General features: G+C 40.5%; 1 protein-coding gene across 2 annotated transcripts in view; it reads left to right on the forward strand.

Moving 5' to 3' along the window:
* The window catches only part of LOC126419164 (splicing factor, arginine/serine-rich 19-like), a 176,900-nt gene that overhangs the window by 69,302 nt on the left and 79,616 nt on the right, over nt 1–27,982 (forward strand). For both annotated transcript variants that reach the window (XM_050086291.1, XM_050086290.1), the window contains exon 7: nt 25,572–25,743. In XM_050086291.1, coding sequence (XP_049942248.1) covers nt 25,572–25,743 — 172 coding nt within the window. The remainder of the gene's footprint in view (nt 1–25,571; nt 25,744–27,982) is intronic.

Genomic DNA, 27,982 nt, shown 5'->3' on the forward strand with positions numbered 1-27,982 from the left:
AGGGCTAATCAGGGATGGCTACAGGACAAATGTAAGTATGTAGAGGCAAATATCATTAGGGGGTAAGATAGATACTGCCTACAGGAAAGTTAGAGAGATCTTTGCAGAAAAGAGAACCAGATGTATGAATATCAAGAGCTTAGATGGAAAACCTGTCCTAAGCAAAGAAGGGAAAGGAGAAAGGTGGAAGGTGTATATAGAGGGTACTTGAGGGCAGTATTATGGAAATGGAAGAGAATGTAGGTTAAGATGAAATGGGAGATATTATGATGCATGAGGAATTTGACAGAGCACTGGAAGACGTAAGTCGAAAAAAGGCCCTGAGAGTAGACAACATTCCATTAGAACTACTGATAGCCTTGGGAGAGCCAACCATAACAAAACACTACCATCTGGCGAGAAAGATGTATGAGACAGGCAAAATATCCTCAGACTCCAAGAAGAATATAATAATTCTAATCCCAAAGAAAGCAGGAGCTGACAGATGTGAAAATTACAGAATTATCAGTTTAATAAGTCACGGCTGCAAAATAATGACACAAATTCTTTACAGACAAATGGAAAAACTGGTAGAAGCTGACCTTGGGGAAGATCAGTTTGGATTCTGTAGAAATGTTTGAACACGTGAGGCGATACTAACCCTATGACTTATCTTAGAAGATAGGCAGATCTACGTTTCTAGTATTTGTAGACTTAGATAAAGCTTTTGACTCTGTTGAGTGGAATACTCTCTTTCAAATTCTGAAGGTGGCAGGGGTCAAATACAGGGAGTGAAAGGCTATTTACAATTTGTACAAACATCAGATGGCAGTTATAAGAGTCAAGGGACATGACAGGGAAGCAGTGGTTGAAAAGGGAATGAAACAGGGTTGTAGCCTATCCCCAATGTTACTCAATCTACGAGGGCCGTTCAGAAAGTAACCTCCGGTTGATTTAAAAAAAATACACCAAGTTAAATAAAAATATTTTAATATATACATCTTACAACTACATCTTTGCACTATTTTTCTACATAGTCTCCATAGCGATTGAGGCACTTATCGTATCTCTTCACAAGCTTTGAAATTCCTTCTGCATAAAAATCACCCGCTTGTGCCTGGAGCCAGCCTGTGACCGCATCTTTGAGCTCTTCGTCGTTATCAAACCGCTGTGACCCGAGCCATTTCTTCAAATGCATGAAGAGGTGATAATCACTTGGCGCCAGGTCTGGGCTGTAAGGTGGATGGTTGATAACGTCCCACTTGAAGGACTCAAGAAGGGCCGTTGTTCTGCGAGCAGAGTGAGGACGGGCGTTATCGTGCAAAAAAACGATACCGGAAGTCAGCATACCACGGCGTTTGTTCTGTATAGCCTGTCGTAACTTTTTTATTGTTTCACAGTACACGTCTTGATTAATGGTCGTACCACGTTCCATGAATTCAACCAACAACACCCCTTTGGCATCCCAAAACACCGTTGCCATCAGTTTTCTGGCAGAAAAATCTTGCGAGGCTTTTCTTGGTTTGGTAGGCGAATTTGAATGTGCCCACATCTTTGATTGTTCTTTTGTCTCGGGGTTCACGTACTTAATCCAGGTTTCGTCACCGGTCACGATTCTGTTTAACAATGGTTCTCCTTTGTCCTCATAACGTGACAGAAAGTCTAATGCAGAGGCCATTCTTTGAGTTTTGTGGTGGTCGGTAAGAATTTTGGGCACCCATCGTGCACAGAACTTACGGTAACCCAATCTTGCTGTCACTATCTCGTACAAGAGAGTCTTAGAAATCTGTGGAAAACCAGTAGACAACTCCGACATTGAGAAACGTCGATTTTCACGAACTTTTGCATCAACTGTCTGAACGAGTTCGTCAGTCACCAATGATGGTCTACCACTCCTCTCTTCATCATGAACGTTTTCTCGTCCACTTTTAAGTAAACGTACCCATTCACGGACAACTCCTTCACTCATAACTCTTGGTCCGTACACGGTACAAAGCTCACGATGAATAGCTGCTGCAGAATATCCTTTGGCTGTAAAAAACCTTATGACAGCACGCACTTCACATTTGGCGGGGTTTTCTATTGCAGCACACATTTCAAACTGCCACAAAAACTAAACTAGCGCAGGTACGATGTTCACTCGACCACGGGTTGATGCCGACTGACCTGTTGAGTGCGTGAACGCACAGATGGCGTCGCTACTCCCCCCACAACCCGCACTGTGACCAATCGGAGGTTACTTTCTGAACCGCCCTCGTATATATTAACCAAGCAGTAAAGGAAACAAAAGAAAAATTTGGAGTAGAAATTAAAATCCATGGAGAAGAAATAAAAACTTTGAGGTTTGCCAATGACATTGTAATTCTGCCAGAGACTTCAAAGGATCTGGAAGAGCAGTTGAATGGAATGGACAGCGCCTTGAAAGGAGGATATAAGATGAACATCAACAAAAGCAAAACGAGATTAATGGAATGTAGTCTAATTAAATCAGGTGATGCTGAGGAATTTGACTGGGAAATGAGACACTTGAAGTAGTAGATGAGTTTTGCCATTTGGGGAGAAAAATAACTAATGATGGTCGAAGTAGGGAGGATATAAAATGTAAGCTGACAATGGCAAGAAAAGCGTTTCTGAAGTAGAGAAATTTGTTAACATCGAGTATAGATTTAAGTATCAGGAAGTCTTTTCTGAAAGTGTTTGTATGGAGTGTAGCCATGTATGGATGTTAAACGTGGATGCCAAATAGTTTAGGCAAGATGAGAATAGAAGCTTTTGAAATGTGATGCTACAGAAGAATACTGAAGATTACGTAACTAATGAGGAGGCACTGAATAGAGTAAGGGAGAAGAGGAATTTGTGGCACAACTTATCTAGAAGAAGGGATCGGTTGGTAGGACATTTTCTGAAGCATCAAGGGATCACCAATTTAGTATTGGAGGGCAGCGTGGAGGGTAAAAATCGCAGAGAGAGACCAAGAGATGAACACGCTAAGCAGATTCAGAAGGATATAGGTTGCAGTAAGTACTGGGAGATGAAGAAGCTTGCACAGGATAGAGTAGCATGGAGAGCTGCATCAAACCAGTCTCTGGAGTGAAGACAACAACAACAACAACAACAACAACAACAACAACAACCACCACCACCACCACCACCACCACTTCCTTCTCAGTTATGTGATCAAACCATCTGATCTTCAGCATTCTTGTGTAGCACCACAACTTGAAATCTTCTATTCTCTTCTTGTCTAAACTATTTATCGTCCATGTTTCACATCCATACATGGCTACATTCCGTACAAATACTTTCAGAAAGGATTTACTGACACTTAAATCTATACTCGATGTTAACAAATTTCTCTACTTCAGAATCGTTTTCCTTGCCATAGTCAGTTTACATTTTATATCCTCTCTACATCATCAGTTATTTTGCTCCCCAAATAGCAAAACTCATCTACTACTTTTTGTGTCTCATTTCTTAATCTAATTCCCTCAGCATCACCTGATTCAATTTGACTATGTTCCATCATCCTTGTTTTACTCTTGTTAATGTTCATCTTATATCCTGCTTTCAAGACACTGTCCTTTCTGTTCAGCTGCTCTTCCAGGTCCTGACAGAAGTACAATGCCATTGGCAAACCTCAAAGTTTTTATTTCTTCTCCATGGATTTTAATTCCTACTCTGAATTTTTCTTTTGTTTCCTTTTCCACTTGGTCAATATACAGATTGAGTAACATTGGGGATAGGCTACGACTGTGTCTCATTCCCTTCTCAACCACTGCTTCCCTGTCGTGCCCCTTGACTCTTATAACTGCCATCTGGTTTCTGTACAAATTGTAAATAGCCTTTCACTCCCTGTATTTGACCCCTGCCACTTCAGAATTTGAAAGAGAGTTTTCCAGTCAACATTGTCAAAAGATTTATCTATGTCTACAAATGCTAGAAACGTAGATCTGCCTATCTTCTAAGATAAGTCATAGGGTCAGTATCATCTCACGTGTTCCAACATTTCTACGGAATCCATCTGATGTTCCCCAAGGTTGGCTTCTAACATTTTCCATTCGTCTGTAAAGAATTCATGTTAGTATTTTTGAGCCATGACTTATAACTGATTGTTCGGTAATTTTCACACCTATCAACGCCCGCTATCTTTGGGATTGGAATGATTGCATTCTTCTTGGAGTCTGGTGGTATTTCCCCCATCTCATACGTCTTGCTAACCAGATGGTAGAGTTTTGTCAGTGCTGGCTCTCCCAGGACTATCACTAGTTCTAATGGTATGTTGTCTACTCCCAGGATCTTGTTTTGACTTAGGTCTTTCAGGGCTCTGTTAAATACTTCATGCAATATATCTGCCATTTCATCATCATCTATGTCCTCTTCAGTTTCCATAAATTGCTCTCAAGTACATCGTCCTTGTATAGACCCTCTATATACTCCTTCCACCTTTCTGCTTTTCCTTCTCTGCTTAGGCAGTCATATATAGATTACATAATGTTTACGTACTATGTGGAGTATTGGAATTCACATAATATTTGGAAATGACAAAAGAGACCATTGGAGGGATAAATAATCCATGTATCTTGTCAGTCTGTTGCATACTAAGGGCACTGTCAATTTTTCTCCTAGTCTTCAGTTGGCAAAGATTAGAAACCTCAGGGGAATTGGTAATTTCACATGTAGTCACTTGCTGTCAACCCATCAGTACAGTAGAGATGCAATAGATAGCTTCATTGTTGAATGTGAGCAAGTTCGCAGTGCCAGTTGAGTGAACCGTGTGCAGTGGTGCCACACAGAAAACATCAGTAATGGGATCTGATATTCGTGTCTGTGTAATGTCATGTAGGCACTGACGTCATAGTAGTTTTACAATCACTGACTGAGGGAAAGGCTTCCCATTTTGTTGAGTAATGTAAATAAACTCGTTGTGATTGATCTCTGAGTTGTAATATTATGCAGTAAGTTCCTTAACAACAGTATGAAATAAGTTTTCTCTCTGTTGTTGATTTTAGTCCACTCAGCTTGCACAGTACAGCTTGCACAACACCTGAAGGAGAAAACTGGGTCAATTGTCAAAGTATAGTGCATAAAATGGAAACGATAACTTCGCTGAATACATGGAAGTAGACCATTTGGTGTAGATTGATAGTTGCCACGTAGAAGGGGTTTCTTGTTGGCAGGCACTTTGATACAAGACTGCTAAACATTATTAGCTACTAGACAGAGTCCTTTAGAAGTAGAAAATCACAAATGCACATTCATATTTGCACCACTGACAAGCACACGACCACTGTCATCTCCGTGTACATTCCTCGACATGATGGGAAGCCTTTCTCTCATTCAGCAGTTGTAAAATGACACTGATGTCACTATCAGCTGGTGCCTAAGTAACATTACACAGAATCAGCAATTTTCAGATCACATCTCTGGTGTGCTCTGTGTTACACTACTGTACATGGTTCACTCGACTGCCACTGCACAAATTGCTCATATCTGACAGTGGAGCTGTTCACTGCATCTCTGCAATGTTGCTGGATCAAAGACAAGTGACTGCATGTGAAAATACCAACGGCCCAAAGGCTTCGAATTTCTGCCAACAGAATACCAGGGGAAAACACCATGTGTATGTGCGGATGGATATGTGTGTGTGTGCAAGTGTATACCTGTCGTTTTTTCCCCCAAAGGTAAGTCTTTCCGCTTCCGGGATTGGAATGACTCCTTACCCTCTCCCTTAAAACCCACATCCTTTTGTCTTTCCCTCTCCTTCCCTCTTTCCTGATGAGGCAACAGTTTGTTGCAAAAGCTTGAATTTCGTGTGTATGTTTGTGTGTCTATCAACCTGCCAGCACTTTCGTTCGGTAAGTCACATCATCTGTGTTGAAACATTCCATGTGGGACAAATATATCTAAAAACAAAGATGATGAGACTTACCAAACAAAAGCGCTGGCAGGTTGATAGACACACAAACAAACACAAACATACACACAAAATTCTAGCTTTCGCAACCAACGGTTGCTTCGTCAGGAAAGAGGGAAGGAGATGCGCGATGTGAAAGTGTAGTCTATTACAGGATAACTCGCCATATATTACCCACATACTTTTGTCTTTCCCTCTCCTTCCCTCTTTCCTGACGAAGCAACCGTTGGTTGCAAAAGCTAGAATTTTGTGTGTATGTTTGTGTGTGTATCGACCTGCCAGCGGATTTGTTTGGTAAAAATATATATATATATATATATATATATATATATATATATATATATATATATATATATATATATATATATATATATATATATCTAAAAACAAAGATGATGTGACTTACCAAATGAAAGTGCTGGCAGGTCGACAGACACACAAACAAACACAAACATACACACAAAATTCAAGCTTTCGCAACAAACTGTTGCCTCATCAGGAAAGAAGGAAGGAGAGGGAAAGACGAAAGGATGTGGGTTTTAAGGGAGAGGGTAAGGAGTCATTCCAATCCCGGGAGCGGAAAGACTTACCTTAGGGGTAAAGATATATATATATATATATATATATATATATATATATATATAAAGAAAGATGATGTGACTTACCAAACGAAAGCGCTGGCACTTCGATAGACACACAAACATACACACAAAATTCAAGCTTTCGCAACAAACTGTTGCCTCATCAGGAAAGAGAGAAGGAGAGGGAAGGACGAAAGGATTATATATATATATAGGGAAACATTCCACACGGGAAAAATATATCTAAAAACAAAGATGATGTGACTTACCAAACGAAAGCGTTGGCATGTCGATATGTCTGCTTGTGTCTGTATATGTGTGGATGGATATGTATGTGTGTGCGAGTGCATACGCGTCCTTTTTTCTCCCTAAGGTAAGTCTTTCCGCTCCCGGGATTGGTATGACTCCTTACCCTCTCCAATAAAACCCATATCCTTTCGTTCTTCCCTCTCCTTCCCTCTTTCCTGATGTGGCAACAGTTTGTTGCGAAAGCTTGAATTTTGTGTGTTTGTTTGTGTGTCTATCGACCTGCCAGCGCTTTCGTTCGGTAAGTCACCTCATCTTTGTTTTTTATATATATATATATATATATATATATATATATATATATATATATATATATATATATATATAAAATGGAAGGAAACATTCCACGTGGGACAAATTATATATAAAAACAAAGATGAGGTGATTTACCGAACAAAAGCGCTGGCAGGTCGATAGACACACAAACAAACACAAACATACACACAAAATTCAAGCTTTCGCAACAAACTGTTGCCTCATCAGGAAAGAGGGAAGGAGAGGGGAAGATGAAAGGAAGTGGGTTTTAAAGGAGTCATTCCAATCCCGGGAGCGGAAAGACTTACCTTTAAAACCCACTTCCTTTCGTCTTCCCCTCTCCTTCCCTCTTTCCTGATGAGGCAACAGTTTGTTGCGAAAGCTTGAATTTTGTGTGTATGTTTGTGTTTGTTTGTGTGTCTATCGACCTGCCAGCGCTTTTGTTCGGTAAGTCACCTCATCTTTGTTTTTTTTATATATATATATATATATATATATATGTATATATATATAAAACAAAAGCGCTGGCAGGTCGATACACACACAAACATACACACAAAATTCTAGCTTTTGCAACCAACGGTTGCTTCGTCAGGAAAGAGGGAAGGAGAGGGAAAGACAAAAGGATGTGGGTAATATATGACGAGTTATCCTGTAATAGACTACACTTTCACATCGCGCATCTCCTTCCCTCTTTCTTGACGAAGCAACCGAAGCTAGAATTTTGTGTGTATGTTTGTGTTTGTTTGTGTGTCTATCAACCTGCCAGCGCTTTTGTTTGGTAAGTCTCATCATCTTTGTTTTTAGATATATTTTTCCCACGCGGAATGTTTCAACACAGATGATGTGATTTACCGAACGAAAGTGCTGGCAGGTCGATAGACACACAAACATACACACGAAATTCAAGCTTTTGCAACAAACTGTTGCCTCATCAGGAAAGAGGGAAGGAGAGGGAAAGACGAAAGGATGTGGGTTTTAAGGGAGAGGGTAAGGAGTCATTCCAATCCCGGGAGCGGAAAGACTTACCTTAGGGGGAAAAAAGGACAGGTATACACTAGCGCACACACACACACACACACACACACACATATCCATCCGCTCATACACATGGTGTCTGTGTATGTGCGGTAAGTTCGGTAAGTCACATCATCTGTATTTTTAGATATATTTTTCCCCCGTGGAATGTTTCCCTCTGTTATATTCAATCATTATATTGTTGCGAAAGCTTGAATTTCGTGTGTATGTTTGTGTTTGTTTGTGTGTCTATCGACCTGCCAGCACTGTGTGGATGTGGATGTGTGTGTGTGTGTGTGTGTGTGTGTGTGTGTGTGTGTGTGTGTGTGTGTGTGTGTGTGTGTGTGTGTGTGTGCGTGTGCGTGCATGCGCGCGAGGGTATACCTGTCCTTTTTCCCCCTAAGGTAAGTCTTTCCGCTCCCGGGATTGGAATGACTCCTTACCCTCTCCCTTAAAACCCACATCCTTTCGTCTTTCCCTCTCCTTCCCTCTTTCCTGATGAGGCAACAGTTTGTTGCGAAAGCTTGAATTTCGTGTGTATGTTTGTGTTTGCTTGTGTGTCTATCGACCTGCTTGATGATGTGACTTACCAAACGAAAGTGCTGGCGGGTCAATAGACACTCAAACATACACACAAAATTCAAGCTTTCGCTACAAACGGTTGCTTCATCAGGAAACATCCTTTCGTCTTTCCCTCTCCTTCCCTCTTTCCTGATGAAGCAACCGTTTGTTGCGAAAGCTTGAATTTTGTGTGTATGTTTGTGTTTGTTTGTGTGTCTATCGACCTGCCAGCACTTTCGTTTGGTAAGTCACATCGTCTTTGTTTTTAGATATTTTTTTCCCATGTGGAAAGTTTCCCTCTTAGCAAAAGTTTATAGGGCAAAGATGAGACATGTGGCTGAAAGTTTTTTACTTCTTACCTTTATCTCAGTGTGTTGGAAAAACCTTGCACTAAATGATGGAACTAATCACAGCATTTGCTTTTGCCAAGGCAATCTTCAAAAACATTGTCCAAAGCAGGTTATGCATTCAAACAATTGCTAACTTTAATTTCACATAGTTCAGTACAATCGGTTTTAAAAATTTTGAAAATGTACATAACATTAAGTTTCAAAATTAAAGACTTCTGCTTTCCTTAAATTGATTTTCATGTTAAAATAAAAAATTGGAACATGAAGATGAAATTTTGATTGGTCCTGTCTGCACCTCAATGCCTCCTGTGTGTCATGGGTAGCAGTCTGTCTTTACATAATCTTGATTTTCATGTTACCTGTTCTTGCTGGTTGACTGGTACTGATTTTTGGTCTACTTTCGTATTGCATGATGACACTTGTTATTTAGTCTTTTCTTGTCCATTGTAGATAATAATGCATCATGAGAAACTCTTGAGGTTGCTTCATTTTCAGTGACCATAAGCATGTTAGATTTATTATTTTTTGAAGTTGAAAATGTCTGTCGTTCTTTGCATTTACTGTTTTTTTTCCCTATAATTACAGTCATTTGAAAGGGATTTTCATTCACAAAAGATTTGTATGTAAAACATCCTTGGTTTTCTTGCCGCATCAGTTCGGAATAAAATCTCAAGCTTCCAGCGATAGCCTCCAACGCCATCGTCAGGACTGTCTTCACTGCTGCTGTTGTGGCCTTATATAGCCCGTGGAAGGCTTCTGATTGGTCGGATTGTGATTGGTCAGTTTTTGATTGGTCGACGATTACGTACTGCTGTCACAGACGGCATCAATGTCTGTGCTGGTGGTGCCACTGCTTCTGTGAGAACGTAAACCCTGCAAGGAATGTGTCTGCTGCTTCTCTGCTTCGAGCACTCGTTTCCATGCACCGTTCAGATAGTATCTATCAAGTTCTTCTCTCTCTTTCTTACTTCAACAGCCTCATTAATAACAGAATGCCAGTATGTGGAGGCATGGGACAAAATTTTTGTTTCATAAAACAGTATTTTTTGTTTGTTTGTGAGGCTGTGCTCTGCAATTGCCAATGTCTCCAGTTCTCTATTATTAATATGCTGTTGGTGTTCTGCACAGTGGTCGGAAATGGTATGAATGGTCTGACCTAGATAATTGCTTCCACTCTCACAGGGGATATTATAAATTCCAGGGATCCTGAGGCTGAGACTGTTATTAACAGGGTGCACCAACTCTTTAATTTTCTTAGGAGGATGAAAAATCGATCTTATACCCCGTCCATCCAGGACTCTTCCTGTTTTGCTGGATGTAGCATGACAAAAAGGAAGAACGGCAATTGGTGTTTCATCCTGTGAGTGTGTAGCATTTTCATGTTTCACGCTGCCTCCATATTGCGTGCACCATAGCCATTCTTTCAGAAAACGTACTTCAGATGGTTAATTTCGGACTTCAAGTGGTTCCCATCAGAAAGAGTTTTTGCTTGATATACTAACGTGTTCAAAACAACTCTCTTCTGCGCAGGATGATGGAAACTCTGAGCATTAAGGTATAAATTAGTACGCATCAGCTTATAGTATGCAGAGTGACTGAGACGCCTTTCAGCCTGTCGTTCTACTAAAACGTCTAAGAATGGCATTCTTGTTGGTGGCTCTTTTTCCACCGGAAACTATAAAGTTGTTCTGGCTTGTGATGATAACCACCTGCTTCTTGAATGGTAATAAATTTTATAAAATGATGGACAGTATGGCGATGGGCTCTCCGTTGTCTTTATCATTGGCCAACTTTTTTATGGAGAATTTTGAGGAGCGTGCAGTAAATTTGGCTCCCCTCCGTCCATCCTTATTATATCATTATGTTGACGTTACATTTATGGTCTGGTAATACTGCACAGAAGCACTCTAACACTTCATGGAATACATGAACAGCATGCATCCGAACATGCAGTTCACTGTTGAGATGGAGAAGGAAGGAAGGAAGGAAGGAAGGTTGCCATTTTTAGACATTTTAGTAGAATGACAGGCAGACGGGTGTCTTGGTCACTCTGTGTACCGTAAGCCGACGCATACCAATTTATATCTTAATGCACAGTGTTTCCATCATCCTGTTCAGAAGAGAGCTGCTTTGAACATGTTGGTATATAGAGCAAAAACTCTTTCTGACGAGGACCACTTGAAGTCCGAAATTAACCATCTGAAGTACATATTCTGAAAGAATGGGTATGGTGCACGTGATATAAATGCAGCATTCTCCAAGAAAAGAAAATGTGAAAATGCTGCACACTGACAGGATGAAACACTGATTGCGGTTCTCCCTTTTTTGGCACTATATCCAGCAAAATAAGAAGACTCCTGGGCAGACGGGGCACAAGACAAATTTTTCGTCCTCATAAGAAAATTAAGGAGATGATGTGCCCTATTAAGGACAGTCTCAGCCTCAAGGTCCCTGGAATTTATAATATCCCCTGTGGGTGTTGAAGCAGTTATATAGGTCAGACTATTTGTACCATTTCCGACCACTGTGCAGAACACCAACAGCATATTAGAAATAGAGAACTGGAGAAATCGGCAATTGCAGAGCACAGCCTCACGAACAAACATAAAATACTGTTTGATGAAACAAAAAATTTTGTTCCATGCCTCCACATACTGGCATTCTGTTATTAAGGAGGCTGTTGAAATAAGAATGAGAGAGAAGAACTTTAACCATGATTGAAGATGCTATCTAAGTGGTGCATGGAAACGAGCACTTGACGCAGAAAAGTAGCAGAGACATTCCTTGCAGGGTTTATGTTCCCACGAAAGTGGTGGCACCGGCAGTGCAGACATTGACACCATCTGCGACAGCAGTACAAAATCGCTGACCAATCACGAGCTGACCAATCAGAAGCCATCCACGGGCTATATAAGGCTACCACAGCAGCAATGAAGACAGGCAGTTGCTCCTTACGATGACAATGGAGGCTATCGTTGATAGCTTGAGATTTTACCCCAAACTGATATGGCAAGGAAACCGAGAATGTTTTACATATCAGTGTGGTCGCAAAAGACTTCGTTATCATATCTTACAAAAGATTTGGTACTTTCACTGTTTACATGCTGTGGCTTCTAGCATGTTGGTTTTGTATGCAACTTTTGTCCACTCTCCAGAAACAAACAAGATTTTTGCAGTACTTCTACCCGACATTTCGAGATGTCCATATCTAGAATTACTGAATAGCCAGCAGTACAGCACAGTGGTACAGCAGTGCAGCATCAAGGCTGCTTTTCAAATAAAGTATTTTTTTCTTGGCAGATAGCCACTACTCTTCAGACATAATGTCAGTAAACATATGTTTGTTTACATGTCTTAATCTCTGAGTCGTAAAATTCATATTCTGCAGCCATTCAGTGAACTGTAATAGCCAGTTTTGTTTTGGTCATACAAGAATTTATATTCTGCCAATCTTTCTCTGATTTTATACAGTATTCACAGGTTCTTCTGTCACTATAAACAAGGAACACCTCATATCCAATTTTGGTTGTGCAGGAATTTATATTCTGCCAATATTTCTTTGATTTTATGCAATGTTTACAGTTTCTGTCATTATATACAAGATGCACCTCTTATCAGTACCCTAATAAACAAAAAAATTGAAAGAGACCAGATGTACCTTAAACCATAATTATGCTGTAATTATTTATTACTAACACGAAACACAGATCATTTAAGAAAGTAATGAAACCATCTTGAAATTGTGTGGCATAACATGCATCTTGTTGTGTGATAGGAGTGTTTGTTTGGGTGTCTGTGTGGTTATGTGTGTGAATACATGTACTATTTATAGGAAAATAGCTAGTGCTCGACAACTAGTACGAATTCTGTTTTCTGTCATGTCAGTGTGTGCCACGCATTTATCTGCTACAGGTGAGCCTTTTCCTTATTTTACATATTTCTATCTCTTGCATCAAAGTAATGTACAACAGCCACAACAAGCTGTTAAAAGGTTTTGTTTTATTACTTGCAAACTAGTTTCAACCTAAGGGTCACCATCTGGCAGAATTTTTAGTTTTTTTTCCTGTGTTTATAATGTTGAAAAGGAATCCACAATTTCTTATTGCTGTGTGAATATGTGACCCTTGCTTGTAGCATGACACAAACACAAGTGTCTGCATCAGTTCATACAGTTTTGTTGCTCTCATCTCTCCTGAAAATGTCTCTAGCACAATTGCTGTAAGTTTGTCAGTGTATCTCACATGTGTAGAAACTAGCTGGCCGGTGTGGCCGTGCGGTTCTAGGCGCTTCAGTCTGGAACCGCGTGACCGCTACGGTCGCAGCTTCGAATCCTGCTTCGGGCATGGATGTGTGTGATGTCCTTAGGTTAGTTAGGTTTAAGTAGTTCTAAGTTCTAGGGGACTGATGATCACAGATGTTAAGTCCCATAGTGCTCAGAGCCATTTGAACCATTTGTAGAAACTACTTTTGCAACTATCTTCTGATTTGCAGCTGGTGAAGACAGACCACTAATAGTCTTCCTTGTTGACTTCACTATTTTTTCTTGGCAATCTCACGTGCTCTTCGTACGGCGACATTGGCATCATAGCCTCTATGCCGTGTGGGGTAACCACGTGGTCTAAGGTGCCTTGTCACTGTCCGCGTGGCTCCTCACGTCGGAGGTTTCAGACCTCCCTCGGGCGCGTGTGTGTGTGTGTGTGTGTGTGTGTGTGTGTGTTGTCCTTAGCGTAGAGTTAGTTTAATTTAGCTTAAGTAGTGCGTCAGTTTAGGGACCAATGATCTCAGTAGTTTGGTCCCATAAGGCCTTACCACAAATAGTCTCTCTCAGACAGAAGTTCTTGGGTTGGATTATTTAGCCCTTCAAAGTGAGCCAGTATTCCTTGTGGTCTCATCTGATAATATCTTTATTACGTTTCTGTAATTTTATGATCTTCATACTAAATGCAGGTACTTAGATCGTTTCATTCCTGTGTTTGCTTTTCACACTTTTGAGATCCCAGCATTGTATCTTGTGCTATTGTTAGTTGTGAATGATAAAGGAATGTAGTAGTGTAAGAAGCAGTGGTGTCAAGAACTACCGATGTTTATGAGCAACCGAGAAGTTGTACAGTGCAAGATGGTGGGCTGGTAGGTACAGCATCAGCATGGGGTGCTGTTGGGTGGGGGAGGGGTGGGGTCAATTTTTTTACTTCAACTGTTTCAAAGCTTGTGCCGTCTCTCTGCTGTGATTTACAGAATGTAAATTCCACCAAGATCAAACAAAATTAGCATTATAGTGCACTTAATGGCTGTAGAATATGTACTTAACATCACAGAGATCAAGACACTAATGTGATGTACTCTTTGTCAGCATTATATTGAAAGAATATTAGATGTCTGTCTAAAAACAATGACTTTAATTGTTAGCTGAAAAGCAGCCTTGACATTTGTGAAGTTGTAATGCTGGATATTCAGCTTTTCTAGATATGGACATCTCAAAATTTCTGGTAAGAAAAACTGAGTTAAATAAAATAAAGTTCTGCAAAATTATTGTCTGTTTCTGGAAAGTGGACATAAATTAGATACAAAAATTGTATTCTGGAAGTACATACTGATGTAAACAGTAAAAGTAACAAAACTTTTGTAAATGAAAATCCCTTTCAGATGATTTTAATAAAGGGCTGTGAAAGTACAACAAGCAGTTTCAAATCACACAGAAAGAAAAAGGAACAGTAGGAGCAAAACTCGACAAACACTACCAGCTTTAGAAAAATAAGAAATAGATTGTGACTATTGTTGCGGGCACTGCAGTGATCTTGAGAGTTTCTTATGATGCAGTATAAGCTACTATGGACAAGAAATATTAAATAATCATTGTCATCATGGAGCACAAAAGCAAACCTAAAATCACTGTCATCCAACAAAATTAGTTTGTTGCAGATAGTTAAAGGCAGAACACAGCCACCAGATATCAAAGTAAAAGTGGTCAAAATATAACCCAGACAGTGAGGCTAGTTGCGAAATTCCATGAAGGGACTTCCACGAATTGTGGCGTGACGACACCATTAATAAGCGGAACAAATGATGTAACAGGAAACAAAACAAAACATTTGCTAATAGTGCTCAAGGAGGATAGGTTCGGCCAAGAAGCACCAGTGTGAGTCTTTTCTCTGTTCCACATCATCATGACATACCAGAATGAAAGTGTGTAAATAAAGAGGTGGAAAGTGCAAATAGAAACAAAATGTGTGCATGAGATTTAAAAATATAGCACTTCAACATAAGCTGCATAGTGTAACGTGCCACCTGTTTCATGGCTTTAACTTTAGTAGCTGCAGTAATATTGCAGAATCAAACCAAAGCATATATTGGTTTTATTTTTATAACAAATAATCTAATGTGGATATGAATGTGGGTTCGCTGTTGTACAGCTCAAGTGTGTTCTTAACACATGTATGTGCACAATTGTATTAAACTAGCTCTATTTGTATGAATGTATAAAATACCAGTAGTAGTAGGCTTTCTTAACCCTTGAAGAAATGATTTAGATATTGGGCATTTAAAAAAAGGCATAATTAAATATCCAATCCATGTCTCTGCAGAAAGTGTGTGTGTGTGTGTGAGTGAGTGAGTGAGCGAGCAAGTGTGTGTGTGAGTAAGTGTGTGTGAAAACCTAACTGTTATTTGTCCCTTTTCTGCTTTTAATTATTCTTAAACACAACAGTTAATGCCATCTGACCACAGAATAATGTTAGCTGAACTTCATTATTTTTTTGATTGTTACCTCAACAATAGGATTAGGCTCTCTCTTCCCTTTTATTATTTTGTAAACAAGTGCACCACAGTGAATATTTCAGTAATTTTTTTCTATGCTGCATGAACTGCCATCCAACAAACTTTCCTGAACATAATTCAATGACGATCTTTGCAGCCTCTTTCACTTCCTAAAAACCTGCATTCAGCAAGAAACTTGATTGACTAATCAGCTCAAACACTACCATTCTCGTAGGTGAAAAGTGCAGGATATCATACAACAAAGTGGTACTGTATTCATGTTTAATCAGAATCCCAGTTTATTCACTTTATGATATAAAATGTTAGATCACAAAATCCAAGTTTATCGGATTTTGTCCATGAGGTGAGTGAAGTGCTGTACCTAGTAATTATTTAAAAACTCAGTCAGCAGGATACCGGGCCAAAACCTGTGTCAGAAAGTAAATAAGGTTATTTCTTTACATCATAATAAGCAGCGAAGTTAACTGGTGTTACTTACCGTCAAATTCCCCATCTCCGGTTGCCACCCCTCCTACCACAATGAACTCCATCTGTTCAGATTGTGCCAATCTGTAGTCCTCACCAACATAGTCCTGGGAAATCATATTAACCAAGCCCAAACCTCTGTGCAGTACCTTCTATCCCTCCGCAGAATTCTCCTGCTATGCAATTCCAAATTCCTGGAACCCACAACACACATTGAAACTCTTGCCCACCAGGAACTAGAGCAATATGCACAATGCCACCTGAGAAAGCTGTCTGCCCTGTTGACTTCCTACTCCCGCCTTGGAGTACAACTGTCCACCCCCTCAACAACAACCTCCAAACCTCCTCCATGTCCCCTCATAGCTGACAAACCTACTACATTTACCCCACCCTCCAAAGTGCCCTCTCACCCCCACACAGAATCTCGAATCTAAACAGACCCAAAACACAGTCATGAACCGTTCCTCCAGAAGCCTTAGCCCCACAGAAATATCAGTCCTTTCCAAAGGCCTCATCTTTTGCCCCACTCCCAAATTCAATCATGCAGGACTTGTTAAAGACCTTCTCTCCTTCTCCTGGTCCCTATGGTGGAAACACTTTTGCGCCACCAACCCTACCAATCAGACTCAACCAAAGACCAATGCTGAACCCTGCCTAACTCAGTTCACTCCTCCATTCAACTGTGGTCGCCCCCCCCCCCCCCCCCACCCCTGCCTCCAAATCACAACCGTTAGCATTCCAAAATTTCTTAACCTCAAACCTTGCCTCACCATCATTCCCCAAATTCCTCAACATGCTAACTAACCTTACATCCACAGAAAGAACTACACTCCACCATCTAAAAACTGATCCTGACCTTATAATCCTACTTGAGGATAAAGGCTCCATCACTGTCATTCTGAACCACAAGAAGTATCAGGCAGAAGGTCTCCACCAGCTGTCAGATACCTCCACCTACAAACCTCGCCACAATGACCCCATTCCAGAAATCCAGCAGGATCTGCAGTCACTCCTCAAATTCTTCAGGTCATCCCAGAACTTCTCCCAGGAGTCCCTCTCTCTGCTCACCTTTACCACTCCCAGCACTCCTACTTTCTCCATGCTTCCTAAAGTCCATAAATCCAACCATCCAGGACACCCCATTGTGGCCAGCTACTGTGCCCCCACTGAGAGAATCTCTGCTCTCATAGACCAACACCTTCAACCTATTACTCACAACCTACTCTCCTATATAAAAGATATCAACCATTTCCTCCACTGACTCTACACAGTTCCTGTCCCTTTACCACCCTGTGCCGTGCTCATGACTATTAATGCCACCGTCCTTTACACTAACATCCCTAATGCCCATGGCCTTACTGCTATTGAACACTACCTTTCCCAACACCCGAAGGACTCGAAACCAACAACTTCCTTCCTAGTCGCCATGACCAACTATATCCTCATCCACAATTACCACTCCTTTGAAGGCATTTCCTACAAATAAATCCGGGGTATGGCTATGGGCACCCACATGGCACCATCCTATGCCAACCTATTCATGGGCCATCTAGAGGAATCCTTCCTGAACACTCAAAATCCTAAACCCCTCATCTGCTTCAGATTTATTGATGACATCGTTGCAGTTTGGATTGAGAGTGAGGACACCCTATCCACATTCTTCCAGAACCTCAACTTTTCCTCCATTTGCTTCTCCTGGTCCTACTCAGTCCAATAATCCACCTTCCTAGGTATTGACCTCCACCTCAAAGATGGATATATCAATACCTACATCCATATCAGACCTACGAACCACCAGCAATACCTCCACTTTGACAGCTGCCACCCGTTCCATACCAAGAAGTCCCTTCCATCAGCCTAGCCACCCGTGGTCATCGCATCTGCAGTAAAGAGCGGTGCCTCTCAAAATATACCAAGGATCTTACTGAAACCTTCACAAACCTTAATTATCCTCCCAACCTTGTAGAAAACAAATCTCCCATGCCTTATCTTTCCAGTCTCGTACCAACTTACAAAGACCCACGGTCTGGCCACAGAGGAGCATTCTCCTCGTAACTCAGTACTGCCCAGGAGTGGAGCAACAGAATACATTCTTTGCCAGGGCTTTGACTATCTCTGATCATAACCTGAAATGAGAAATGTCTTGCCCACTATCTGTCCCACCCCTCCCACAGAGGTATTCCGCCGTCCACTGAATATACACAGTATACTTGTCCATCCCTACACAACCCCAGCTCCCAACACCTTACCTCTTGGCTCACACCCCTGTGATAGACTTAGATGCAAGACCTGTCCTATACATCCTCCCACGACCACCTACTCCAGTCTGGTCACAAACAGCACCTATCCCATCAAAGGCTTCCTGTGAAGCCAATCATGTGGTCTACAAGCTAAGCTGCAACCACTATGCTGCATTCTATGTGGGCTTGACAACCAACAGCCTGTGCCATATGGGCCCGTCCCTCTAACACCAGATTTTCTGAATTCTGCAGGTGTGAACTTTCACTGCAATATATCATACGTTCCCGTAACCCTCCTGGCCTCAACCTTCATTAATCCTTGTGCTCTCCCATCCAGCCCCTTCTCTTTTCCCATTCCAGCACTACACAGACCTTATTCCTCCACCACACCCAGTGTTTTTTACTTGTCTCCTTTTCTGCTATCTCCCCACTTATCCCCACCTCTCCGCTCTAACATTCCAACTGCACATAGCTACCCTACCCTCTTTCTATCTCATCCCTGTGTGCTCCCCAACAGGACGTCACTGTCCGTCACCCCTCCCCTACTATCCATCCCCCTCCTCACCCTAGCCTCTTCCTTAGCCCCACACACTTGCCACTCCCATCATGCACTGGTGCTGCTGCTCGCAGTGTGGCCTCAGTTGCCTGAGACTGCAGTCGTGTTTGTGAGTTGCGTTTACGTTAGTGTGTGTGTGTGTGTGTGTGTGTGTGTGTGTGTGTGTGTGTGTGTGTGTTTGTGTGTGTGTGTTTGTCATCTAATTTTGACAAAGTCCCTACTGTCTGAAAGCTATATTTGTGTCAGTCTTTTTGTTGTGCCTATCTGCGACTTAGCATTTCCACTATATGGTGAGTAGCAACTTTCTGTTTCACAATATCTAAAAATGAAGTCATATTCGGCCTCACATTAGGTGCAATATGATGTGATTCAAAATTAATATTTTCATGTCGCAATAGCAAACTGCAGGAAACTTTACTCTCACAAGTTCAAAAATATTGAAACAAGTAGATCTGGTAGTGATCAGGACATGTAAATGTGTGCGTCTGAATTAATACTGAAAAATTGTTCACTTATAATTGTAACCATATGTAGATCCCCACTGGGAAATCTTGAACTGTTTATGAGGAATCTGGATTTCTTACTGTGCTATCTGTCAACCAGCGCCAAGCAGTTAATAATCTGTGGCGACTTTAGTGTAGATTTTCTAAAGGATTCTAATGGGAAAAATGACATGGGAACCTTATTTGGATTGTACAATTTGATCTCAGTTATTAACTCTTTTGCTGCTGTCGGCTTGTATATACGTCCTGACGTCCTGTTACAACATTCCCCATGTGTTTTGGATGTGCACATGCAAACTGCTAGAGTTCTTCTACAGTGCTGTGGACGTCTGAATGTGTCCTGAGCTGCCAACCTCTCACATACTGCTTGATGAATAAAAGAGTCTGAAGTGTTTATCATACAATATATATTTGTCTCATTGCATCCAAAAATTTGCAAAAGAAACCTCATTTCGATGTCTTGAATTGTTTATGAGATATGATGATTGTTACGACCACACGATTCACGAAGCACAAGGATGTGAATGGGTGTGTCGTTTGTGACTGTCCTTCTCATATAAAGCCCAATAGCTTGAGAACAAAATGAATTATCCTTCTACTCTCAGTTTTAAATAAAATTTTGATATCATCTACATTTCATTCACTGCAATGTGTGAGCGAAAATCAAGCATACATTAAGTTACTGCAATATGTTTTTACCTCTACAACCTCTTTAATATTTCGTGTAATGTTTTACTTAATTTGATGCAGTGAAGTAAGTATGATGGATAACGAAAAGAAATTCAGTTCTTTATCGAGTGAAGATATCATGCAGTAAGATGTGCAAAAATCCAAATTTTTCAACTAATAGTTTTCGATAAAATAGTTTTCGATAAAATAGTTTTCGATAAATTGTATGGTAAGTATTTCACATCAGCGTAAATGCTGTCTCTCGGCACAAACAGAAATATAAGAAATGGTAAACAATGTTCTTTAAAGTATCATTGACTTGTTCTCCTTGAATGGTCTCACCCTCAGTTTTAAAAAGTCACAACATACATACTCAGTTCTGCACATCTAGGATACTATATCAGTGATAAATGTAGCAGATAGTGAGGAGGTAATAAATAGGGTGGGGAACTTAAAAATTCGTGGGTATCTGTATTGATGAGAATTTGAATTAGAAAAACCACGCTTTGAACACCTTAAACAACTTAGTTCAGCCATATTTGCACTTTGAATCACTGCAAATCTTGGGGAAAGGCAAATCAGTAAGTTGAAATATTTTGCATATTTTCATTCAGTAATATCATATGGAATAATGTTGTGGGGTAACTCATCTTAAGAAAGAAAGTCTTCATTGCTCAGAAATGTGCTGTAAGAATAATATGTGTGCTCACATATGATCGTTTTGTACGAAGTTGTTTAAGGAGTTGGGCATTTGACTATTGCTTTGCAGTATATTTGTTCCCTCATGAGAGTTGTAAATAAACTACTACAGCTCAAAAGGGACAATGAAGTTTATAATTACAACACCAAAAGGAAAAATGACATTCATTACTCCACATTAAGGTTGTCTTCAGCATGAAAACGGGTGCACAATGCTGCACCAAAACTTTTTGATCACTTACGTAGGATATAAAATGTCTAGGAGACAGCAAAGTGAAATTTGAAAACAGAGTCAAAAAGTTTTTCATTGACAACTCCTATTCTATTGAAGAATTTCTGTAGTAATGTGTAAAAGGTGTGGGGTAGGTATTACTAACTCACTTCTGTGTATTTCTCTCTCTCTCTCTCTCTCTCTCTCTCTCTCTCTCTCTCTCTCTCTCTCTCTCTCTAAGAGGGAAAAAAACCTTACAAATGTTCTGCATGTAGCCATATTTATAAATTAATTTGCAATGTGAATGTAAAATGACTCTTTTGACACATTACGATTTACCATGTAAAATGATGCAGGGAATATGAAACTAACTAAATACAGTAACTCACTCTCTAAAAGCAGTAACTGAAACATTTTAAAAATAGCAGGCTCTCAGTCTTGATTATGAGAATAAATGTATTTCAAATAAGTTACAGTATGTTACAGCATCCAGCCAGTGACAAGTGTTTCTTTTCATTACAATTGCAAACAGTCTGTCTGCATCTGATCTCTCTGTTAATCGTCATCATCATTTAACAGTGAAAAATGCTTTTAATGTCCATCTACAGACTCCCCCTATCATAACTCCAGAAAAGTCTAGAACAATCCTTTATAACTCTCAAAGCACCCAAATTAATAATTATCTTATTGTTACATATCTAAAGCAAAGAGCCTTTTTTATTAATGATAATATTATGTAAAGGATAGATTGCTACTACCTGTTGCAGACAGATGCAATGATGAGACTGCTATGCATTTAAGCTTTCGGCTACCAAAAGGCCTGCTTTTGAAGTGGAAAACACACGCGCACACACACACACACACACACACACACACACACACACACACACACACAAAACAAAACAAAACAAAAAACATGAACGCTGTATGTGGCCACTGTGGCCGGAAAACAGGGGCCAGACAGTGGCCCTGTGTGTGTGAGTTGTGCTTGTGTGAATGTGTGTTTTTTCTATTTCAGAAGATCACTTGGATGAAAGTTTAAAAGTATAGCAATCTTTTTGTTGTGGCTGTCTGCGATTCAACATCTCCTCTGTATGTGAGCAGTGATCTGTCATTTTTGTTATTGTTATTTCATCCTGGACTTCCCATTTCTTGTCATTTCTGTGGTTTATTAAAGCTGTGGAACATAGCCAGCAGAAACTGCTTTAGAAATTGTTTAACAATGCTTTAGATATTAATGCACATTGTTACCAGCATTTTTCTTTCTAAAAGACATCCCTGAGCATGATTATAACACCTGATCTAGAAGCAATCTGTGTTCAGAGCTACACATTCATAGGGACAAAATTAAAATGTTTGGTTGATTTGTGTTACTGTTTCAATAACATAATAATTTATAACTTTAAACAATGGAAACACCAGGTTGTAATATCAACAATGTAAGGAAAATGAAAGATTGATACTGACCACAAAGATGACACGTCAAATTGCAGACAGGCACAACAAAATGACTGTTAGGCATTTAGATTTGGACCAAAGCCTCCTTCAGAAAAGCAAACACACACACACATACTCCTTCACATGAGCAAGCACATCTCTCACACACGACTTGCTATCTCTGGCAGCTCACACTGGAATTGCCTGTTTGCAACTTGACGTGTTATCTTTATGGTGAGTTTGCAGTCTGTACTTCATAACTTCGTCTTTCCACTTTATAGCCATTAAATTAAAAAAAAAAAAAAAAAAAATAGGCTAGTGGGAAATGGAGCAGTGTATTTGTCACTTGTGAAACTTTATTAAATGCCCTCTCAGAAAATATGTAGAATGGATAGTTCAGAACCCCACTCATGAAAATGGCAACAGATGACTTGATGTCTTTGAGGGTGTCTACATTGAAACTGGTATCAGAGACTTTGTTGCACTTGTGGCAGCAACGGTTACCAAAGAACAAAGGATAACTAAAACTGCCTAGAAAGATATATATGTTCAGTAAACTAAATAAAAAATCAGTAGTGTCATATCTCAATGAGGAACTTGAAACTTTCAGCATAGGTCAGGAGCATATAGAGGAACTACGGCTCAAGTTTAAAAGAATAGTTGACCATGCACTGGATAGATATGCTGCGGTAGAAAAGTTTGTAATTGCAGGGAACAGCCTTCATGGTATACAGTCACTGTAAAGAAACAGTGATTATTGCATAATAGGTGTAAGACAAAGCATAGGGCTATAGATAGAGAGATGCTGAATAAAATGCGTTTGGATGTTGAGAGAGCAATGCGTGAAGCCTCAGTGACTACCTTAGCTGGCAAATGACATTTCACAAAATCCAAAGAAATTCTGGTCGTATGTAAAGGCTGTAGTGGCACCAAAGTTAGTGTCCAATCCCTAGTGAATGAGACAGGAACTGAAGGCTTAACTCCATTTCCAAATGTTGCTTTACAAAGGAAAACCCAGGAAAATTGCCCCAATTTAATCCTTGCACCACTGAAAAGATGAATGAAATAAGTATTAGTGTCAATGGTGTTGAGAAACAGCTGAAATCATTAGAACTGAATAAAGCTTCAAGTTCAATTGGAATCATTGTCAGGTTCTGTAATGAATTTGCAGCTGAGTTAGCCCGTCTTCTAATTGTAGTCTGTTGTAGATCCCTTGCACCAAAAACCTTGCCCAGTTCTTGGAAAAAGGCACAGGTCACACCTGTCTAGAAGAATAGTAGTAGAAGTGATCCACAAAACTAACACCCAATATCCTTGACATTGATTATGTTGTAGAATCTTAAAACGTATTCTAAGCTCAAAGTTGGTGAGGTATCTTGAACAGAATGACCTCAATGCCAACCAGCATAGTTTTTGAAAACATCGATCATGTGAAATCCGACTCGCACTTTTTCTCACATGACATGCTGAAAGCTTTGGATCAAGGCAACCAGGTAGATGCAGTGTTTCTTGATTTCTGAAAACCATTTGACTCAGTACCACACCTACACTTATTGTCAAAATTATGATCATATGGGATATCAAACGAAATTTGTGACTGGACTGAGGAATTCTTGGTGTGGAGGACATAGCATGTCATCTTGGATGGAGAGTTGTCATTAGATTTAGAAGGAGCTCCAGCTGTGAGGTGTGAGATTACAGACAATATTGATAGTAAAATCAGGCTTTTTGCAGATGATGCAATTATCATTAATGAAGTACTATCTGAGAGAAGATGCATAAAAATTCAGTCAGGTCTTGATAAGATTTCAATATGGTGCAGAGACTGGCAACTTGCTCTAAATGTTGAAAAATGTAAAATTTTGCACTTCACATAACGCAAAAATATAGTATCCTATGAGTGACAATATCAGTGAGTCACTGTTGCAGTCGGCCAACCCATACAAATACCTGGGTGTAACACTTTGTTGGGGTATGAAACAGAATGATTACGTAGGTTCAGTCTTGGGTAAAGCAGGTGATAGACTTTGGTTTATTTGTAGAATAATGGCAAAGGCCAATTAATCTACAAAAGAGATTGCTTAAAAATCACTCGTATGGCCGGTTGAGGAATATTGCTCAAGTGTGTGGTATTCGTACCAGATACGACTGATGAGGGGATTTTGAACGTATACGGAGTAGGGCAGCACGAAGGTGACAGGTTTTTGTAATCTGTGGGAGAGTGTCAGAGAGATACTGGAGGAGTGAACTGGCAGACTCCTGAATACAGGCGTCAGAAAGTGTATTAGCAAAGTTTCAAGAACCATCTTTAAATGATTACTCTATGGATATTCAACAACCCCCTAAATATCGCTCACAAGGGGATCATGAGGACTAGATTAGTGTAATTACTGCATGCACAGAGTCCTTCAATCAATCATTCTTGCCACACTCCATACATGAATGGGACAGGAAGAAACGCTAATAACTGGTACAATGGGACATACTCTCAACCATGTACTTTCATGGTGGTTTGCAGGCTATAGATGTAGATGTAAGTGTATATGTAAATCATAGCTTTCATTCCTTATGCCAGAATCCTCTTTACAAGTTTTATGGAGGAAGATTCATGTAATGCAAAAGCTTCAACTATATGCGATTGCAGTCTTTATGGCGTATTTCACTGATGAATTCTTCTCAAGTTATCAGCCGAGTGGTGGCGTCTTGTTGCAACTTTTCAATGAGTTTCGTACCTGTCATCTTCTGGCGAACATGATGGGTATGAAACTCATTGAAATGTTGCAACAAGACGACGCCACCACTCGGCTGATAACCTGAGAAGAATTCAGCAGCTTCAACTATGTTAAGTTATTCAGAAAATTTTAGACATCTCAATGTCAATGTACTTATCAAATTTGTGATATCTGCTCTACAATACACCTCTCTCTATAATTTTTATTGCTAAAACTAACAAGGAGAAAAATTAAAAAATGAGTTTATTACTTTTATCTGTATTTAATGTTGCTGAATGTGTATCTTCACTGACTTCAAACAGATATTATTTTCTTTTTGTAGATCACGTTCATTTTCTGTACCACGGAATCGACCTGCTCGATCCCCTCCACCAAGGCGTCTCGGACGTGAAAGGTCCGGACCACCGATGGATCCGCGTGGACCGCCGCCCAGCCCTCCTCCTATTGTGCGCAAAACTTTGAAGGAGAGGAAGAAAGAACGAGAGAGAGCTAAAGTACGTAAACGGTTTTCTTTGTCTCCAATCTTCTTATTGTTTGTTACAAGGGCTCTGCAGTATTACTAAATGTGATCACTCTTTCTTCAGCCAGTCACGTTTATATGTTGCTCGATGGCTTAGTAGTAAACTGCCAAACTGAGGATCAAAGGTCATAGGTTTGATCCTGGGTCAGCCCTGGGATTTATATCTGTCACTTATGAATTTTTTCATCTTGGGCAATCTTCATTAATGAAAAAAGTGGGGAACTGCACAACGTTCATAGTTTAAGGTTAAACTTGTTAATATACTTACATTTAAGAAATTCCTACATTTAACAATTTCCTTCAGTCTTTGTGCATCTGCCACAAGAACAATTTTGTTGGAATTATGTTTTTAATGGACCATTCTTTAGAGAAAAAGGTCAATTTTTAGCAATGAATATGAAACATGTCAAAAATTGAAGCTCCTTTTTTTACAAAATATTCAATATACCTGGGAGGTTTCTCCATTTCAATCAAAAAATAGCATAAACAGCAGTAATTGACCATTGATCCTTTCAGTCTTAAGGTAGATTGTTAGTTTTTTGGTTGATATTTTCGTACTCCATTGTAGCAGATTCAACTAGAGTAGACTGATGTTTTGATGTCTTAGACAATTTTTAGGATTTCATTAAACGGCTGTATGATGGCACAGTAAATATTCACTGTACATGGGGGTGTGACAGATATGAAATTTTCTGACAGATTAGAACTGTGTGCCGGAAAGAGACTCGAACTCAGGACATTTGCCTTTTGTGGGAAAGTGCTCTACTGACTGAGTTCTTGCAAACAACTTGTGACTCATACTCACAGCTTTACGTCCTTCAGTACCTCATCTCCTATTTTCCAAACCAACGGTAGAGTGTTCCCCACAAAAGAGCTCTGTTCGAATCCCAATCTGGCATACAGCTTTAATCTGACAGGAAGTACAGTTACATGATTATCAGGCTGTCAAGTATTTATGTCTGTGGATCATTCCCCCCTGCAGGTCCAGGGATTAGAATAGGCCCGAGGTATTCCTGCCTGTCGTAAGAGGTGACTAAAAGGAGTTTCACATGTTTCGTCCTTTATGTGATGGACCCCTGTAGGGTTTGACCTCCATTTTTCAAAATTTTACCAAAGAGCGAGGCAATTGGGGAAGGGTGCCTTACATGGTGCATCGTGTCCATCGTGCCCTGAGATCTTCAGCCCACTTTTTCATTGTCTCACTGCAGTCCAGCTCATTCTCCATCACTTGGGCGAGGATGCCTTCCTGGGTATGTTTTCTACCATGCACTATGCCGTGTCGCTTTTTGCACTGACGATGACCATGGACTTCTTTGCACCTCATATCCAGCACGGTGGCCAGTCCGTTGTGGTGGGGTCTCTGTGTACTCTGTTGGTTGTAGCCCCCTGACAACACAGGGATCGCTCTACTGATGCCTGCGCCATTAACTCCCCATGTATGCCAAGGAGTAGATGCCCGTCACCATGGGGCATTTGGATTCCCAGCAATGGCCATCCTGACAGGTGGCCTTTGCTGTGGCTGGGTGGCACCAGTTGGAGTGGGGAAGGCCTGTGGTCACAGTGGGTGGCATCAGGGCAGATGACGCGCAATGAAGTGTACCACATCATGACTTGCTGGGGATCAAATGCCAGCAGTCTCTAAGTATTCCAAGACTCAGTACAATGCAAGGAAGTATGATCCTAAATCGTTCCCCTCCCTGGCCACACCAGGGGAGGAACGTCAGGCTAAGGATGGCTGCAAACATTATTCACACCCGGTACACTGTGTGTACGAGAACTGATGGGGACTACTTTGTTTTGATGAAGCTACAGTTTTTTGTAGCTCATTTAGAGGACAAGTTTGGGGAGGTGGAGGGCTTGTCCAAAATGTGATTTGGGTCAGCCTTGCTAAAAACAGCATCCTCTGCCCAGTCACGGACTTCACTCGCTTGTAACAAGTTGGGAGAGGTTTCTGTTATCATCATGCCACATAAGAGCTTAAATATGGTCCAGGGTATTATCTTCCACAGGGACCTTCTTTTGCAGTCTGATGATGAGCTGCGCATCAGTTTAGAGCAGCTAGGTGTTCATTTCATGTGGCATGTCCATTGGGGTCCGAGGGATAATCAGGTTGCCACCGGTGCCTTCATCTTGGCCTTCGAGATTGACACCTTACCTGAGAAAGTCAAGGTGATTGTGTACCGCTGTGATGTCAAACCGTATATCCCTCCCCT

The sequence above is a fragment of the Schistocerca serialis genome, chromosome 9 (assembly GCF_023864345.2).
Source record: "Schistocerca serialis cubense isolate TAMUIC-IGC-003099 chromosome 9, iqSchSeri2.2, whole genome shotgun sequence".
Classification (NCBI taxonomy): Eukaryota; Metazoa; Arthropoda; class Insecta; order Orthoptera; family Acrididae; genus Schistocerca; species Schistocerca serialis.